At 38.8% G+C, this 20,273-nt stretch overlaps 1 protein-coding gene across 1 annotated transcript in view; it reads right to left on the bottom strand.

Moving 5' to 3' along the window:
• Positions 1-225: 225 nt before the first annotated feature.
• UQCRC2 (ubiquinol-cytochrome c reductase core protein 2) overlaps positions 226-20,273 on the bottom strand; it is a 31,705-nt gene continuing 11,657 nt past the window's right edge. Inside the window, exons 8-14 of the mRNA XM_027126683.1 lie at positions 14,371-14,428; positions 9,831-9,926; positions 9,327-9,526; positions 6,242-6,322; positions 3,894-3,970; positions 1,667-1,820; positions 226-495 (exon numbers count right to left, since the gene is read on the bottom strand). Of these exons, the coding sequence (XP_026982484.1) occupies positions 412-495; positions 1,667-1,820; positions 3,894-3,970; positions 6,242-6,322; positions 9,327-9,526; positions 9,831-9,926; positions 14,371-14,428 (750 nt within the window). The 3' untranslated portion in view covers positions 226-411. The remainder of the gene's footprint in view (positions 496-1,666; positions 1,821-3,893; positions 3,971-6,241; positions 6,323-9,326; positions 9,527-9,830; positions 9,927-14,370; positions 14,429-20,273) is intronic.

The raw sequence follows: 20,273 nt of genomic DNA on the forward strand, positions 1-20,273 counted from the left end.
TAATTATTCTTACCCAAGAAGACAGACTTTTAACTGTGTTTATCTTAAAAAGCCACCAATAATAATCTGGAAATAGTTACTCTGATAGCCACTTAGCCTTAATTTTTAATAGTTTCTCATGCTTCTGTACTTATTATATTCCTGTTCTCCTTTAAAGCATCTAAAACAAAAACTCAGCATGTATCAAATACTTGTTGATTAACTGATTAGGAAAAACGCAAGAAAAACATTTAAACAGAAGTTTTATTGACTTTAGGTCAGTTGGGAACAATTACCTGCATTTATGCTTTTTGATATTTCATCTCACTGGAAAAAAAGATAAATGTTACATTAAAGACTTTTCACTTTCACATACTTGCTGCTCTTAGTTGAGAAAATGTTCAGCTCTTTCCTGCAATATGTGTTTCAGTACTACAACTCATCAACGAAAGGTGTATGCCCCAAATTTCCACTTGCTGCCATTGACTTCTGGCCAGAAACAAACTTCTTTGCAGCCTTTAAGTAAACAAACAAAATAAGACAGAAAGTTAATAGAAATAAGCAAGTAGATAAACTTGTTCCTTTGAGTATTTCATCCTACGTGTGACTGAGCAAGTGTGGTGCTCTAAATAGGAGCGTAGCTGTTAAAGAGGGAAAAGGAAAACCCTTCTGACGTTGCAAAACAGGGCAGAGTCTCCTTGAGCAGAGCTGTACTTCCCTGCTTTGGTATTGCAATGGCAAATAGTCTGAGTCAATAAAAATAAACTGATTGTTAACTTAAAAGTTACACTTTATATCCTAGTATTCCTTATGCCGCTACTTTGAGTCCAAAGGCTGGTTGTTTAGGTTAAGTGCAATACCACGAGGAGCAGTCCCACATTATCTCAGGCCAGCTTTTTTAATAGACAGTGTTGCAGGCAGCTGGGTTGGACTCACATGATAGTATGGTATATAAGATGAGCACAGCCATTTGGAAGAGTATGTAATGATGAACTTATGATTCAAGTGAAATCAAGTCAGGGCTGCTATCTTAAAATAGCCTGCTTCTTTTTTCTATCCCCAAGGGGAGACCCCTTGGTGAGAAGATGGTTAAGACCTCGACCATGGAAGGGGAGTTGGCATTTTTAATACAGAAAGGACTGATTTTGGGTTCATTCTGTAGTTCATGTACTTGTTAGGCATAGCAGGGAATACAAAGAGGTATAAGACATAGTCCTTGCCCTCAAAACAACTCAATTTTATAGGAAACAATATATGTGAAAAAAAAAATAGAGCAGGGGCAGGAGAAGGTCTTATGTTGAGAAGACTAAAGAAAATCTTGAGATGGTAGATTGCGAAAGATTGGCAGGATAGAGTTTATTTCTTAGGAGTGAGGAGGAAAATACCAAACTTGACAATTAGGTTGAATCGTATGAAACTGCCAATATTTGACTCTTCTTGACCTTTAAGAATTTAAAATGATTTAACCTAATGGTAATTTAGTTGCATGAGGAAGATACATCACCCTGAGTTGACAAGGAAGCTATCTGCAGATATGGGGATGAGCCCTTCTGCCTCCACACCAGGTACATAAGCACCAAACACCACGAGAACAGCATATACAACCCAAGGAAGGTTACGCATTCCTTCTGAAACTGGATCATTAAGGACAAGTTATTTGATGTTAAATAAATTTTCATTTGCTTACATTTATGACATCAGCGTCAGCTACCGAGTCAATCTGCTGAAGGACTGTGGATGGCGGCACATATGAACCAGCAACTAGAGCCTGGGACCCAACTTCATCCAGGAAACCCTCAGAAGACTCCACTGACATTAGGTACCCAGCTTTCAGCTTGTTCCTGTCCAATAAAAGGTGTGCAACTAAGGCAGATGCCAGTTTTACAGAGCAAGGCAAAGTATGTTCCCACACCTTAAACATGTTTGGGTAAATATACAAACTAACTAACAGCTTTGAAATCTTACAGTGCTAAAGGTCTCCATTCTATTTCTTCAATTCACCAACTATTTTAGATACATTTTTGGTGATGGTTTTAGGTATCTCTATTAAAGAACATCCCTATGTGGGCTCTTCTCACTGTCCCTTTAGCAGAATGCTGTGTGCTGATAATATAACTTCCCTTAACCCCACCCCTAGTCCATTTGTGTGCTGGGATTTGTCTCACTGAGGGTAGGGAAAGTGGGGAAGGACAGTATAGGTCTTATAAGTCCCTGTAGCTTAAATATGGGCACAAAAACATCAATTTGAAATAAAACAAAATCCAATTCATTCTTATCCCAGGAAGAAATTATGTTCAATAAGGCACTTGAGTTATTTAACTCAAACTAATCTCCTTGGCACTCTGTAGCAAGACTTCCATTTAAACATAATTACAATTTAATGTAGCAATTTTACCACACTGTCCACTTAATTGAAAAAAGATTTTACCTGCAATAAACTTTACCAAGTGATTATTAGTTTGTCCCTTCAGCAATGACACCTCACCTTCTCTTTTTCACTATAGGAGGAGTAAGAACCTTACAAAAAAAGTATCAACTCCATCAAAATGGCAGAAAATAAATATATCTTGACATTAACAACCAAAATTCCATTTTCTAAATGTTGCTGTACCTGATAAGAACTGTGCCACACTTATTAAGAAAATACATTTTCTTAAATAAATTAGATTTGAAACAGATTTCTCCTAAGCTTATCCATTGTTTCAATTTATTATAAGGTTTGTTTCTGATGCAATCATGCAGAGCTGCATCCTATCGATCCTTGGTTCCATGTATACAATATTTAATAAATTGTGTTGTACTTATTTGAGAGATGCACTTCTTAGTGTGTTCAGTATAACAAAAGTAATAATACTAATGAGAAGAGAAATGGTAAAAGACTGTTCCCTCCTGGGTTGTAATTCACCCTGTCATATTTCCTTTGTAGGCAATACTAAATGATCATAGAGGCCTCCGGAGTTTTAGGATTCACATTCTGAATTGTCCTAAATGGATGGAGTCAAATTTAAATGTTTTAAACTCCTGTATGAAAATGCAAGCTGATTTCCAACTCTGTCCAAAGTCTGTCTCTTTTAGAGAAACTCCCAGAGCTACTGAGTTAAGAGGAGTTGTTAGCACTTTCAATGTGGGAATTTAAAAATCACCATATAGGAGACAGATATTGCAATCTTTTAATCAGATACATTTTTTGGTCTATCAAATCAGTAAAGAGGAAAAAGTTGCCAATGGTTATGGTAGAACAGGCACTCTCATATATACTGACAATGTGCTTATCAACTGGTAAAACCTTTCAACATTGTGACTCCAAAATATAAAAATAAAAATATTACATAAACACAAACGTATATTTTAATACACAGCCTTTCATTATAATGTTTATAACTCTTGGCCCAGTTGCGAATCTATACCAAGAAAGTAATATGAAATACAAAAATGTTTTAAAACCCAAAGATATCCTTTATAGTTTATAATTTCAAACTGCCAACTTGTTGAAAATGTCCAATAAGTATATTTTGACACACCAATTAAAACTGTTTATGACAAATTTTTAGTAATAAAAATAAATGGAATAAATGCAAACAGCATTATAATGTTAAAAAAAGAGAAGAATCATTGGTAGGGAATGAAAAATAATTTTTGTCTTTGTAATTTTCAATTTCTACAATAAACACTAATAAGTATTATTTATTAACAAGTATATATACAATATTAACAATTATGTTTAAAAATGGTCAAGAAAATAATCAAAATGTTAACAATTATATCTCTAGGGGGTAGGAGTATATTTCCCTTTCCTTTTAAATACTTTTCTGTGCCTTTCAATCCTTTTTGTGTATTTATTACAATAGTGTTGTAACTAGAAAAGATACAACTTTCAAATAATTGAAACATGAGACATTAATATTGAAACTTACTTGGCAACTTGGACATCTGTATTAGAAAGGTTTCCTTGAGCAACTGTTTTTACTTGGTTATAGGCAGCCTTGATAACCTAGGATAGACAAGTAAAAGCTGGTCATCTTTGATCAGTGCCAAAGTCTGCTGCAGGGGCTTCTCTGGTGGCACAGTGGTTGAGAGTCCACCTGCCGATGCAGGGGACACGGGTTCGTGCCCCGGTCCGGGAAGATCCCACATGCCGCGGAGCGGCTGGGCCCGTGAGCCGTGGCCGCTGAGCCTGCGTGTCCGGAGCCTGTGCTCCGCAGCGGGAGGGGCCACAACAGTGAGAGGCCTGCGTACCGCAAAAAAACAAAACAAAACAAACAAAGAAACAAACAAAAAACAAAGTCTGCTGCTGCAGCATTCAAATGCTCCTCTACTGAGGCAAAAACAAAAGATGGAAGGTTAGTTCCAGAGAAACAGTATAGTGTCCATTTGGAATTCTTAATTCACTACGTGCTGCTTACTCTTCCAATGTTCCATAAAGCAGCTGTTTGTACAATATCCAAGTGGCCAAGTTTCTTAACAAACGTTAAGTGGCAGAGGGCAGAGGATGGCAGTAGGGTTTAGGAAAAGAAAACTCAGGGATTTATAATTGCCTACAAAGAATAAGCACCTCAAAATTTTCCCAAGACTCTCAAAGTATCATGTAATTAATACTGCTATCTCTTACTATTCACTAAGAAAAAAGTAGTAATCCATACATAGCCAATCTGAAAAGCCTGTCCATACCTGGAGTGCTAGAGTCACGAAGGAATCAACTTCTAGTGATGTGGGTGGGTACTTGGTAAATATATGTTGAATAAATAAATTAATAATAAACCTGGCCCATGATTTTCTCCCTCCCAACCCTGGCACCATTCTGGGTCTGCTATTTACTGTTCTTTCTAATCACCTAAACTCTAGGACCTTCATTTCCCCTCCAGGTGAGCTACCCATTTCCATAGCCATACCCCAGACATGCACATAACCTAGATCTGACCTACCTCTGAAATCCTCAATTCCAAGACCTCTGGCCTAAGTCTTTAATCACACTATCCTTATCTTCCATTTTATCAACATCTCTAGGTCCTTGATTTGCCCACTTTCAACCTATCAGGTCCCCTTGGCTTCACTTCTTTAGCCTAAATCCATGAATCATCTCTTCAATCACTCTTGCCAGTGCTTCCAACTTCCTGCCATCTTTTCATACTTCTGACCTGCCTACTTTGCAAGATTCCAGCCTGGGATCAACCCTACTGCCTGCCTCCTCCATTTCTGCATTAGGCTAGACGTCTGGCTGTACTATGCATTTGTGGTCACTTATCTCATGGAGACATCTGTACTGCTGTTATGCTCATTCTGTGTGCATCTAGCCACTCATCTGTCCCAAACCTCATTACTTTCTTTAAACTCTCCTCCCTTCTCTTATTCTCAAAACATGACTTAGCCTCCTACCTTAACAGGGATGTACTTCCTCATCTTCCCGACATCCTCTTCTCCCATCAGCCTTTGTGTCCAAGGCTAAAATGTCCGATTGTACTTTGGATCCTGCTTGCTCTTGCTTTTTCAGACTTGATCCATCTATAATTTATCTCCTATATTCGCTCCAATTTTCTTTCCTTTCAGTGTGAATGTCTCTTCCTACTTAATCTCTCAGTGGAAACTCTCCTAAAACTACCACCCACCTCAAGTCTAAGCTCCACCTGCCTGCACCAACTTTGTATCTCTTTCTTCCCATTCATTCCTTAATATTATAAATTTTAGTTCACTTCCAATACTCTGATAAAAACTGATAGTATCACCAATATTATCCTAGTTTGCTAAAACTACCAGACCTGTCTGTGGTAACTAAACGGATGTTAATCCAGAGTATATCGAAACAGTGTTAACCATTCTCTCTTTCCTGGCCTCCAAACGTGCCAGTTTCTCTTCTTTTTCTTTCTGTTTCTTTTTGGCCATTTTCCTTAGCTCGACCTTCAGTTTTCTTCTCCTCCAACCTTTCACGTGTAACCCTGACTTCAACACACTCTTTATAATGATGACTCCCAGTATACATCTTGGCCTTGACCTCAACTGAGGTCTTCATTTAGATATCCCAGAGACAACTCAATGCCACATGCCCACACAGAACAAAAATACCAAGGAAACATTTCCTCCCTCTTTTCTGGAAGCATCAGTATATGCGTTTTTCATTTCTAACTTTCCTCCACAGCAGATAACACTTTAATGATAATACACTATACAGAACTCTGATAAATCATGGCATTCAAACATTCTATGTTCTTACTAAAAATATGTTAATGGGGGAAAAAATCTTGTGAGAATTGATGAGTTTGCAACTTACATCTCCAGCAGCTGCAGCCTGTGAGATAGTGTAAATCCCAAAGAGTCCAGAATCTGAGTAACTGGCATTAAAAGCGGAAACCTGAAAATATAATGAAACTTTACTGTATGTCATTCTACCAGGTAAAACAGGGCACAATTTCCCTAAGGCCGTCTAGACAAAAACGTATACCTTCACAGTATAAGCAAAGACATGGATTAATATTTCACTTAAATGGTTCTATTAAGGACTGAAGTGTTCTATACACAGGTTACCTCTTTCACAACTGTAATGTTTTAGCTTTTCTCATTTAACTCTTTCTAAAATGACGGCTCACTTTCCTTGATATTTTCTAACCTTTTGATGATTAAAAGTTAAGGCAAACATTAACTTGTGAACATTACTACTGTAGATTCAGTACAGCTGAGTGGTATAAATCATGGGCTTTGGCCTTAGATAAACCTGCTTTCTTCCCTCTGCTGTTGGTGGTGACTTCCTTTTCACCAATTTGCTTTCACTTCTCCTATAGACTAAAATCAAAGGGTTAGGAAAAAAATTTCTGCTTAGTATCTATTATTCAGATGTCCAAGGGAGCAAGAAGTTTAGCCTCTGGAAAACGGGTATTTCTGTCTGTAGTCTGAGTAGAGTGTTAAGTTCCTTAAGGTGGACATGACACCCTAGTAAAGTGCTTTTCAGTGTTTATGTGGACCGTTTACATAAGGATCACTTGAGTTGTTATTAAAAATGTAGACTTTCAGGTTCCTACGACAGATCTACTCACTCAGATCACTAAAGATGCAGTCTGGGATTCCGAATTTTAAACTAGTGTTCCAGATGAAGTTTGAAAACCATTGGTTTGGCCCATACGAAGCACACAAAGATATGCACTTCAATCACCTGAAGTTTAATTACAATTCTGAGACTAACTAGTCATCCTCCAAATTTCTGGCCAAATTCTGAAGTAGGAATTTATATTAATTTTTCTTTTGGTGGATTTATCTTTTAAATTTATTTATTTATTTATTTATGGCTGCAATGGGTCTTCACTGCTGCACGCGGGTTTCCTCTAGTTGCGGAGAGCGGGGGCTGCTCTTCGTTGTGGTGCCTGGGCTTCTAATTGCGGTGGCTTCTCTTGTTGTGGAGCATGGGCTCTAGGTGCACGGGCTTCAGTAGTTGTGGTGTGCAGGCTCAGTAGTTGTGGTGCATGGGCCTAGTTGCTCCGCAGCATGTGGGATTTTCCCGGACCAGGGCTTGAACCCATGTCCCCTGCATTGGCAGGCGGATTGTTAACCACTGCGCCACCAGGGAATTCCCAGGAATTTCTATTATATTATGTCACTGGATTAGATTAAACTCCAACTACCCAAAGCATCATTAACATTCAATGGTGAAGAGTAAAGCATGAAGAAAAGAAAACAGAGTAGACCATGAACCAGGAGAAAGAAAATCTGGAGGATATCTAATTAAGGACTAGGACTAATTTAAGATAATGGTTTTTGGGAATTCCCTGGTGGTCCAGTGGGTAAGACTCTGAGCTGCAGGGAGCCTGGGTTCGATCCCTGGTCGGGAAACTAGATCCCATGTGCATGCCGCAACTAAGAAGCCCACACGCTGCAACTAAGAAGCCCGCATGCTGCAACTAAAAGATCCCGCATGCTACAACTAAACATGCCGCAATGAAGATCCCACGTGCCACAACTAAGACCCAGTGCAGCCAAAATAAATAAACTTAAAAAAAAAAATAAGATAATGGTTTTCAAACTGTGCTCCAGGGAACTCTAAGGTTCTGTACAGAAGATTCCAAGGGTTTCACTGTCAGGTAAGCCTTCTAAACTTCTTTAAAAGCAAGAACTTTTGTGTTGGGCATTGCAATTGGGGAATGGCACTGATGAAAAAGGCTCCTCTGCTAAAAAAAAAAAAAGTCTGACACTACCACTAAAGTATTAAACAGAGGAATAAAAAGAGAAGATGACTGATTTTAATTTTCACCATTAAGTGTCAAATGGCCAAAGACTCAGAGGCATAAACCTACCTGTGCCATGTACTATTGCTGAAATTATGAACGATACTTAATCCTACAATTTAGTACATTTGTTACTTTTTAAAGATATAATTGAAGGTCACATGGGGCATTACATTGGGCAAACTACCGTCACTCATTAAATATTTTGCCGGTTGACATTTTACATTCTCGATTTGAGTATAATTATTTTGAAAGCTTTAGCACTTTCCTCACTGTCATAAAAAGGTGTCTTCTAAGGCAACATAACTTTTGGTTATGGTTAAATGTCATTTTTCTCTTTTAACTTAATCACAAGCTGGAGGAGCAGGTCTGTAAGTAATTTCTTGCTGCATATCTTGTACACTTGGTTGGAAAACATGAAGGGCAGTGAAATTCAGGAAGTAGCCACAAGAATAGAAGGGGACAGAAGAAATCAGAAAAAATGACTAATTAGAATCTAGGGGAATGTTTAATATCTAAAACTTTATTCTAAAGGGAACTGAAGTGTGAATTTCTGACTTTTTAAGCATTCAATTCTTCCTTTTTTTTTTTTTTTTTTTACGGTACGCGGGCCTCTCACTGTTGTGGCCTCTCCCGCTGCAGAGCACAGGCTCCGGACGGCAGGCCCAGCAGCCATGGCTCACGTGCCCAGCCGCTCCGCGGCATGTGGGATCCTCCCGGACCGGGGCACAAACCCGTGTCCCCTGCATCGGCAGGCGGACTCTCAACCACTGCGCCACCAGGGAAGCCCCAATTCTTCCTTTTATATTAGAATAACAGCAAGTTTTTGACAGACCCACTAAGGTACTAAAATTAAGCCTGGCTGTCTCTTCAATTTTACAAAGATTTTCTTTGTGTTCATCTTAATTTTTTTTTTTTTTTTGGCCACACCACGTGGCATGTGGGATCTTAGTTCCCTGGCCAGGGATAGAACCCGTGCTACCTGCAGTGGAAGCGCCCTGAGTCTTAACCACTGGACCACCAGAGAAGTCCCTCATCTTAAATTTTAAAAGCAGATTAACATTAAGAGCAAGTTATCAGGACTACATCGTAAACACTGAGCCTGTGAAAACAAAAGGAGAGATATCGACTGTTCAGACTCACATCAAATGGCTGGTGAATTCCCTTGGCAACAGCTTGGTATAGAGAGCTGGTGGCATTGCTGCCCCTCTTAACATGTGGTCCAGCACCGAGGACATGCTGGAGAACACTAAACGCATTTGCTTCTGCACTTCCTGCAGCAGCACTTTCTGCTACAAGAGCAGCATGGACGAGACTGTCTCCATTCTGTTCTCGAATTTCACCTGGGGCCAGGTAAGGCAAGAACGAAGAAAGTGGCTTTTGGTTTTATTCTTCAATATTCTCTACAACACAGTATTAACCCATTAAGATTAAGCTTTTCCCTAGCTTGGTGCTCTCCTTGCTATCCTGCCCTTCCCCCAACACATACACAAACATGTTTAATACATAACACTCAAGCAATCTAATTCTTTCTTTCCACATTGATACTATTTGGTAGTAAATAATCAGGCCCATTATACTCCAATATGCTACTGGGGGGAGAGGCGGCACCCTGGTAAATTAACCTTAATGGAACAAAACGCTTACCTCCACGGTACTTGGTCTTTGCACCAGATAAACCAAGCCCACCCCTCATGTTGAGAAACTGTTCAGCAACTTGCTTTAAAACAGGATGACTCACACCTATTTCAAAAGAAACAAAAACAAACTAGAACCAGAATTTCTAGAACACAATTGTAAAACACTATTTTAAAAATACATCATTATACAATTCAAATATTACAGAAATAAACAGTAAAGAAAATAACAGCCTCCCATAATGCCACTCTTCCAGACATATGCATTTACAGCTTTACTATATATTCATCTAGAACTTTTTCTATGCAAATATTATCCTTTTTATTTTTAAAATGGTGTCATTCTATTGATATTGTTTCTAACTTGTCTTTCGTAATTTACATCTAAGTGAACGGACTACACCAAACATTTAATGGTTATAAAGAATTTTATTATATGGATATACCATCATTTATTTAATCAATCTCTTCTTGAGAGACATTAGTATGCTTCTAATAGTTGGCTATTAAAACAATATGGCAATGTGCATCAAAAGACATTTTCAAAAGAGTGAAAAGATAATCCACAAAATGGGAAAAAATCTGGTAAGGATTAGTATCCAGAATATATAATGAACTCTTATAACTCAACAATTAAAAAAAACAAACAACCCAATTAAAAAATGGGCAAGGGACTTGAATAAGCATTTCTCCAAATAAGATATATAGATGGCCAAAAAGCACAAAAAAATATGTTCAATGTTATCAATCACTACGGAAATGCATACCAAAACCACAATGAGACACTACTTCACATCCATTAGGATGGTCATAATCAAAGACAGATAATAAGTGTTGATAAGGATGTGGAGAAATTGGAACCCTTGTGCACTGCTGATGGAATGTAAAATGGTTCAACTGCTTTGGAAAACAGTCTGGCAGTTCTTCAAATGGATAAACAGAGAGATACCCTATCCTGGCAATTCTACTCCTAGGTATACACCCAAAACAATGAAAAAGATGTTTTGTTAAAAAACTTATATATGAATGTTTATATTCATAAAAGCCAAAACATTCAGGAACAACCCAAATGTCCAGCTAATGAATGAATAACAAAATGTGGTAATGAAATATATTTTTCAGCCAGAAAAGGGAATGGAACATTGGTACATGTTACAATATGGATGGACTTTGAAAACATTATGCTAAGTGACTAAGTGAAAGAAGCCAGTTACAAAGACTATTATTGTATAATTCCCTTTATATGAAATGTCCAGAATAGTCAGCTCTATACAGACAGAAAGGAGATTAATGGTTGCCAGAGGCAAGGAGGAGGTGGAATGAGGAGTGACTGCTAATGAGTATGGGGTTTCTTTTGGGGATGGTGAAAATGTTCTGGAATTAGATAGTGGCAATAGTTGCACAACTCTGTGAGTATACTAAAAACCACAAACTGTACACTTTAAAAGGGTAAATTTTATGGCATGTGAATTATACCTCAATTAAGCTGTTATTTATAAAACAAATGAACAAAAACCCAATATTGCAAATAATATTCTCACGCGACTATTTTGTAAACTTGACCAAATGTTTTGGCAGGGTAAATTCTTAAAAGTAAATGCTGGGCCTAAGAGTATAAACAATTACAATTTTAATATATTAAAATAGACCTCCAGGGACTTCCCTGGTAGCACAGTGGTTAAGAATCCACCTGCTGGGATTCCCTGATGGCGCAGCAGTTGAGAGTCCGCCTGCCGATGCAGGGGATGTGGGTTGGTGTCCCGGTCCGGGAAGATCCCACATGCCGCGGAGTGGCTGGGACCGTGAGCCATGGCCATTGAGCCTGCGTGTCCGGAGCCTGTGCTCGGCAATGGGAGAGGCCACAACAGTGAGAGGCCCGAGTACCGCAAAAACAAACAAACAAAAAGAATCCACCTGCTGATGCAGGAGACACGGGTTCAATCCCTGGTCCGGGAAGATCCCACATGACGCAGGGCAACAACTACTAAGCCCGTGCACCACAAAAGAGCCTGTGCTGTAGAGGCCGTGAGCCACAACTACTGAGGCCACGTGCTTCAACTACTGAAGCCCGCACGCCTAGAGCCTGTGCTACGCAATGAGAGAAGCCACCGCAATGAGAAGCCCGCGCACCACAATGAAGAGTAGCTCCCACGCGCCACAACTAGAGAAAGCCCGTGTGCAGCAACAAAGACCCAATGCAGCCAAAAAAAAAAAAAAAAAAAGTCCTCCAAAAATGTACCATTTTGGGGCTTCCCTGGTGGCGCAGTGGTTGCGAGTCCGCCTGCCGATGCAGGGGACACAGGTTCGTGCCCCGGTCTGGGAGGATCCCACATGCCGTGGAGCGGCTGGTCCCGTGAGACATGGCCACTGGGCCTGCGCGTCCGGAGCCTGTGCTCCGCAACGGGAGAGGCCACAACAGTGAGAGGCCCGCATACCGCAAAAAAAAAAGTACCATTTTACACTCCCACCAATAATTTTTGAGAGTGCCTATTTCTCCATACCATGGTTAATACCAGGCAGTGTCAATCTTTTAATTTTTGTCAATTTCACAGATAAAAAATTTTTTAGTTATCTTTTACAATAATTGGCCACACACACACACACACACACACACTTTCCCCACGAATTGGTTCATGCCCTTTGTCTATTTTTCTACTAAATTGTACTTAAAACAAAGCAAAACAAAAACAAAAGCTCTTTGTAAAAGCTCTTTGCTTAGAGAAATCTGCCCTTTGTCATAGGTTTTGCAAATACTGTAATGAATTTGAAAGCCAGTGCTTTAAAAAGTTAAATGCTGCATTCTGCTCAAAAATAAAAAAGACTATTTTTTTTTTTAGAGTTGTGGAGGATTTATTTATATGCTATAAAACTGTGTTGGGGAAGTTGTATTTTTTTTAATTTTTATTGACGTATAATTGATTTACAATGTTGTGTTAATTTCCGCTATAAAGTGACTCAGTTATACATATATATATTCTTTTTCATATTCTTTTCCATTATGGTTTATCACAGGATATTGAATATAGTTCTCTGTGCTATACAGTGGGACCTTGTTGTTTATCATTCTACATATAATAGTTTGCACCTACTAATCCCAAACTCCCAATCCTTCCCTCCCCCAGCCCCCTCCCCCTTGGCAACCACAAGTCTGTTCTCTGCGTGAGTCTGTTTCTATTTCATAGATAAGTTCATTTGTGTCATACTTTAGATATTATGTATAAGTGATATATGGTATTTGTCTTTCTCTTTCTGACTTACTTCGCTTAGTATGATAATCTCTATGTCCATCCGTGTTGCTGCAAATGGCATTATTGCATTCTTTTTAATGGCTGAGTAATATTCTATTGTATGTATGTACCACACCTTCTTTATCCATTCATCTGTCAATGGACATTTAGGTTGTTTCCATGAAAGACTAGCTATTAAAATCCTATCACATACTGACTTTCTTTTTTTTTTTTTCTTTTTCTTTTGCGGTACGCAGGCCTCTCACTGTTGTGGCCTCTCCCATTGCGGAGCACAGGCTCTGGACGCGCAGGTTCAGCGGCCATGGCTCACGGGCCCAGCCGCTCTGCGGCATGTGGGATCTTCCCGGACCGGGGCACGAACCCACATCCCTTGCATCGGCAGGCGGACTCTCAACCACTGTGCCACCAGGGAAGCCCCACATACTGACTTTCTGACAAACAGAGGATGAGTTCTGAAATTTTGTGTTCACATAATTATAGCTTAAAGAACTACTCTTTTTTTTTTAATGACTCACATTGAGACAGTGAAAAAATACTTTTATTCATAACTATAAGTGCCACATTTAACAGTAGCACACCTTAGAGTTTCTCTTTTTTCAATTAACCACCTTCTAGAATGAGACAGAACAACATAATGGAGAATTGTATAATCAGAATTTAAGAAAATACCCAAGTGAGTATATTATAAATTGAGGCTGGTTACCTATATAGTGACATAATTACAATGTACTGGAAAGGTGTCCCATCCCCTGCCACACCAAATTATAAAGGAAAAGTCAGCAGCCTCAGTGAATTTTCTGACTATCTACCACTTTCTCTGGGAGCCAAGAACCATGGAACTGTAAATTATCTAAATATCGCTCTATATATAACTATAAAAGATGTATATATACATAGTTACATATGATAGTACCTGATTTTTCAGAGTTTCAAGGATAATTCTACCTCCTCATTGAAAAAGTCAGTCACATGTTTCACTATCTGCCAAGTCATACTTCTTTTTTTTAACTGAAGATTTACAATGTTGTGTTAGTTTCTGGTATACAGCAAAGTGATTCAGTTATAAATATTCTTTTCCATTATTGTTTATTACAGGATATTGAATATAGTTTCCTGTAAAATAGGATCTTGTTGTTTATCCATTCTATATATAACAGTTTATATCTGCTATTCCCAAACTCCCAATCCAACCCTCCCCTGTCGCCCTCCCCGTTGGCAACCAAAAGTCTGTTTTCTATGTCTGTGACTTAAAAAACTACTCTTAAAAGAAGCAAACTGACATGCAGGCAATTCCCAACTTACCAAGTCCAATCAAAGCCATTCTTGCACTTGTAAAATGATTCTGTACATAGTCATGTAACTGAGGAAGTAAAAACATTTATTAGGTTATATTGGTATAAATATAAAAAGCTATAAAAATGTGAAACCGCAGTTCAGCAGAAGATAAATACTCAGGCTTAAAAGCTGCTATAATGAACTATAAAGGACTACTTAGTACTGAATGAAACTGAGCTTTCAAAAACCATTGCTTAAAAAGAACTAGAACTTAATGTGGTGATGGTTATGTAACTCAGTGAATATAATAAAAACCACTGAATTGTGCATTTTAAATGCGTGAACTGTATGGTATGTGAATTACATCTCAATGAAGCTGTTAATGGAAAAAAACAGAATTAAAAATTAGAGCACACATTGGCTTGAACTTGAAGATATGGGACTAAGTATGATTTTTATTATAATGTGATTTAAGTAGTATATCAGGTTTCTTTTGTCTTTATACAGGTAGTAATAAAGCACTGTTATTAACATTCTATAGTAGGGCTAATAGAGTTATATCACTACACCCCTATTGTGCATCTTTGAAGGTTTTTTTGCTCTGAGGTTACTGTCTATACCAGGGTTTCCAACCTGGATGATTACAGAATTATATGGGGAGCTTAAAAAACAAAAACAATGTCTCCCCACCCCATCCTATTCCTGTGCCCACTGTATAGACTGATATAGTAGATTCAATGTGAGATCTTGGAATCTTTATTTAAAACAAACCACCCACCCATCTAATCAACCACCCAGGTGATCTGAGGATCAGTGAGATTTGACAATCACTGGTTTATACTATCACTTTAGACCTAATATTCAAAAGTAGGGCTAAAACATGCATTCTAAACAGGCACACTATTGCTCCCACGGGAGTGAAAATTAGTTCTTTGGGGTAAGAAAAAAACCTTATTCCTTTATATATAAACTACAAATATACATACAGTACATAAACAGATATACAGTATATCCATGGCATTAAGTAAGAAGTCAGAAAAAGAAAAACAAATACCGTGTGCTAACACATATATACGGAATCTAAGAAAAAAAAAAAAAGGTCATGAAGAACCTAGGGATAAGACGGGAATAAAGACACAGACCTACTAGAGAATGGACTTGAAGATATGGGGAGGGGGAAGGGTAAGCTGGGACAAATTGAGAGAGTGGCATGGACATATATACACTACCAAACGTAAAATAGATAGCTAGTGGGAAGCAGCCGTATAGCACAGGGAGATAAGCTCGGTGCTTTGTGACCACCTAGAGGGGTGGGATAGGGAGGGTGGGAGGGAGGGAGACGCAAGAGGGAAGAGATATGGAAACATATGTATATGTATAACTGGTTCACTTTGTTATGAAGCAGAAACTAACGCACCATTGTAAAGCAATTATACTCCAATAAAGATGTTAAAAAAAAAAATTCATGAGGGGTGGGTATTGGCTGAAAAGGCTCCTTGGCTAATGTTGAGAACTGTGAAGCTAAGGTAATAAAACTAAACTTTTATTCAATTTATCAGAATTTGTGCCCTAAAATGAATGGTGTCTCCATCTATGGAGCCACCTTGGAAAGTCATATTCTTTTTTTTAAATGTTGATGTTTTTCTATTGAATGCTGCCTTTGCTCAAATTATTCTAGCAACCATTTCTTTAGAATTTCCTTTAGCCTAGGGATACATTTAAAAAATGCTAATAACTTTGAGATAACCATGGTTAACATCTTGGTATTTGTCTATGATGCACACACCTTATTTTTTTAAAAATGGGACCCCTTGGTACATCCTATTCATAAATTACCTTTCCTTTACTTGACAATAAGCTATGAAAACTTCATTATCAATTAATATTTTTGAATGGTTGAATAGTATTCCATTCTACAGATATTTAATATATTTAACTAGTTCTCTAATGTTGGATATTTGATTTGTTTCTTCTAATTTTTCACAATTACAAACAATGCCACAATAGACATCCTTGTAGGTAAATGTTTTGTTATGTGCATCCTTTTAGCTACCTCAATAATATATCTTCACAAGAGTGAATTTGATTTCTGAAAAACTTCAAAAACTTACTAGAGGCCAGTCTTATGAAAAATGTTGGCTGTTCGAAGTTGGATGATATCAGTTATAATTTTGTGAATGGTAGGCATTAAATTGATAACTGGATAGTTTTCTTAACCAGGAGATAAGTCAAAAGAGGAAAAGGATACAAAATTCAGTTTTCTGTAGTGGATAACCAGAAATGAGAATAAAAGCCTAATTTCTGAGTCATATATACTTTGAAAGTGTTGATAATTCCCAGTTTTTCTCTTAATGTCTCTTCGTAAAAAGTTTTTTTTGGGGTGGGTGAGGGGTAGGAGTAGGAAATTAAGATTGTATACACATACCTACACTTGCAAATTTAATGCTCAATGTTTCACACTTTGGAAACAAAGTTCTATGATATATACATGGCTGTGACATACGACAAATGTGCACTGCCAGCAAAGTGAGGCAGGTGTGCTGGAGAAGGTAAATGAGCTGGTGAGCAGGCTGATGACAGAACGGGAGGCAAGAAAGTGGGGTTCATTTCTACCTATGTATTCAGAGTGGTTAAAGGAAGACTTTTAGTCACAAGATTATGGTATTTAAACACTTACATACTGTTTAAAAGATAGATATACATAGACAAGGGTCTAGAAGAAAAATACACCTAGGTGCTAACAATGAGTGACTTTAGGTGTGGGAGATATCTTTTGTCCCCCTTTATTTTCTGAAATATCTGTAAGGAACATGTCCATTTTGTAATAAAAACTTTTTTAGTTGAAAGATACACAAAAATTGTTCAGATGGAATTTTAGTTAAAAAGCAAGCTGCTGGATAGGAAATTCCCTGGCTGTCCAGTGGTTAGAACTCTGCTCTTCCACTGCAGGGGGCACCAGTTCAGTCACTGGTAGGGGAACTAGGACCCCACAAGCTGCATGGCGTGGACAAAAAAAAAAAAAAAAAAAGCAAGCTGATGGAAAAAAAGCAAGCTAGAAAATTTCTTAAATTAGAAGATACGGGCTTCCCTGGTGGTGCAGTGGTTGAGAGTCCGCCTGCCAATGCAGGGGACATGGGTTCGTGCCCCAGTCCCACATGCTGCGGAGCAGCTGGGCCCGTGAGCCATGGCTGCTGGGCCTGCGCTCCGCAACGGGAGGGGCCACAGCAGTGAGAGGCCTGCGTACCGGGAAAAAAAAAAAAAAATTAGATGATACAAAAAACTAGCAAACGAAACTGAAGTGGTAGATGAACATTCAATTTAATGTGAAAATAAGCACATTTTAAAATGTAATGTGTTGGAGCCTGAACCAAGATGGCAGAGTAGAAGGACGTGCTCTCACTCCCTCTTGTGAGAACACCAGAATCACAACTAGCTGCTGGACAAGCATCGACAGGAAGACACTGGAACTCACCAAAAAATATACCCCACATCCAAAGACAAAGGAGAAGCCACAATGAGATGGTAGGAGGGGTGCAATCACAGCAAAATCTAATCCCATAACTGCTGGGTGGGTTACTCACAGACTGGAGAACACTTATATCACAGAAGTCCACCCACTGGAGTAAAGGTTCTGAGCCCCACGTCAGGCTTCCCAAACTAGAGGTCTGGCAACGGGAGGAGGAATTCCTAGAGAATCAGACTTTGAAACCTAGTGGGATTTGATTGCAGGACTTCAACAAGACTGGGGGAAACAGAGACTCCACTATTGGAGGGCGTACACAAAGTAGTGTGTGCATTGGGACCCAGGGGAAGGAGCAATGACACCAGGGGAGACTGAACCAGACCTGCATGCTAGTGTTGGAGGGTCTCCTGCAGAGGTGGGGTGTAGCTGTGGCTCACAGTGAGGACAAGGACACTGGCAGCAGAAGTTCTGGGAAGTACACCTTGGCGTGAGCCCTCTCAGAGTCCGCCACTAGCCCCACCAAAGAGCCCAGGTAGGCTCCAGTGTTGGGTTCCCTCAGGCCAAGCAACCAACAGGGAGGGAACCCAGCCCCACGCATCAGCAGACAAGTGGATTAAAGTTTTACTGAGCTCTGCCCACCAGAGCAACAGTCAGCTCTACCCACCACCAGTTCCTCCCATCAGGAAACCTGCACAAGCCTCTTAGATAGCCTCATCCACCAGAGGGCAGACAGCAGAAGCAGGAAGAACTACAATCCTGCAACCTGTGGAACAAAAACCACATTCACAGAAAGACAAAATGAAAAGGCAGAGGGCTATGTACCAGATGAAGGAACAAGATAAAACCCAAGAAAAACAACTAAATGAAGTGCAGATAGGCAATCTTCCAGAAAAAGAATTCAGAATATGATAGTGAAGATGATCCAGGACCTCGGAAAAAGAATGGAGGCAAAGATCGAGAAGATATGAGAAATGTTTAACAAAGACCTAGAAGACTTAAAGAACAAACAAACAGAGATGAACAATACAATAACTGAAAAGAAAAATACACTAGAAGGAAACAATAGCAGAATAACTGAGGCAGAAGAACGGATAAGTGGCCTGGAAGACAGAATGGTGGAATTCACTGCTGCGGAACAGAATAAAGAAAAAAGAATGAAAAGAAATGAAGACAGCCTGAGAGACCTCTGGGACAACATTAAACGCAACAACATTCGCATTACAGGGGTCCCAGAAGGAGAAGAGAGAGAGAAAGGACCAGGGAAAATATTTGCAGAGATTATAGTCAAAAACTTCCCTAACATGGGATAGGAAATAGCCACCCAAGTCCAGGAAGTGCAGAGTACCATACAGGATAAACCCAAGCAGAAACACGCCGAGACACATAGTAATCACGTTGGCAAAAATTAAAGACAAATTATTGAAAGCAGCAAGGGAAAAATGACAAATAACATACAAGGGAACTCCCATAAGGTTAACTGCTGATTTCTCAGCAGAAACTCTACAAGCCAGAAGGGAGTGCCATGATATACTTAAAGTGATGAAAGGGAAGAACCTACAACCAAGATTACTATACCCGGCAAGGATCTCATTCAGATTTGATGAAGGAATCAAAAGCTTTACAGACAAGCAAAAGCTAAGAGAATTCAGCACCACCAAACCAGCTCTACAACAAATGCTAAAGGAACTTCTCTAACTGGGAAACACAAGAGAAGAAAAGGACCTACAAAAACAAACCCAAAACATTTAAGAAAATGGTCATAGGAACATACATATTGATAATTACTTTAAATGTGAATGGATTAAATGCTCCAAGCAAAAGACACAGGCTTGCAGAATGGATACAAAAACAAGACCCATATATATGCTGTCTACAAGAGACCCACTTCAGACCTAGGGACACATACAGACTGAAAGTGAGGGGATAGAAAAAGATATTTCATGCAAATGGAAATCAAAAGAAAGCTGGAGTAGCAATATTCGTATCAGATAAAATAGACTTTAAAATAAAGAATGTTACAAGACACAAGGAAGGACACTACATAATGATAAAGGGATCAATCCAAGAAGAAGACAAAACAATTATAAATATATATGCACCCAACATAGGAGCACCTCAATACATACGGCAACTGCTAACAGCTGTAAAAGGAAATCGACAGTGACACAATAATAGTGTAGGACTTTAACACCTCACTTACACCAATGGACAGATCATCCAAAATGAAAATAAATAAGGAAACAGAAGCTTTAAATGACACAGTAGACCAGATAGATTTAATTGATATTTATAGAACATTCCAACAAAAAACAGCAGATTACACTTTCTTCTCAAGTGCACACGGAACACTCTCCAGGATAGATCACATCTTGGGTCACAAATCAAGCTTCAGTAAATTTAAGAAAATTGAAATCATATCAAGCATCTTTTCTGACCACAATGCTATGAGTTTAGAAATGAATTACAG

Source organism: Aethalodelphis obliquidens, unplaced genomic scaffold, assembly GCF_003676395.1.
Source record: "Aethalodelphis obliquidens isolate GAN/ISIS:26980383/991018 unplaced genomic scaffold, ASM367639v1 scaffold30, whole genome shotgun sequence".
Lineage (NCBI taxonomy): Eukaryota > Metazoa > Chordata > Mammalia > Artiodactyla > Delphinidae > Aethalodelphis > Aethalodelphis obliquidens.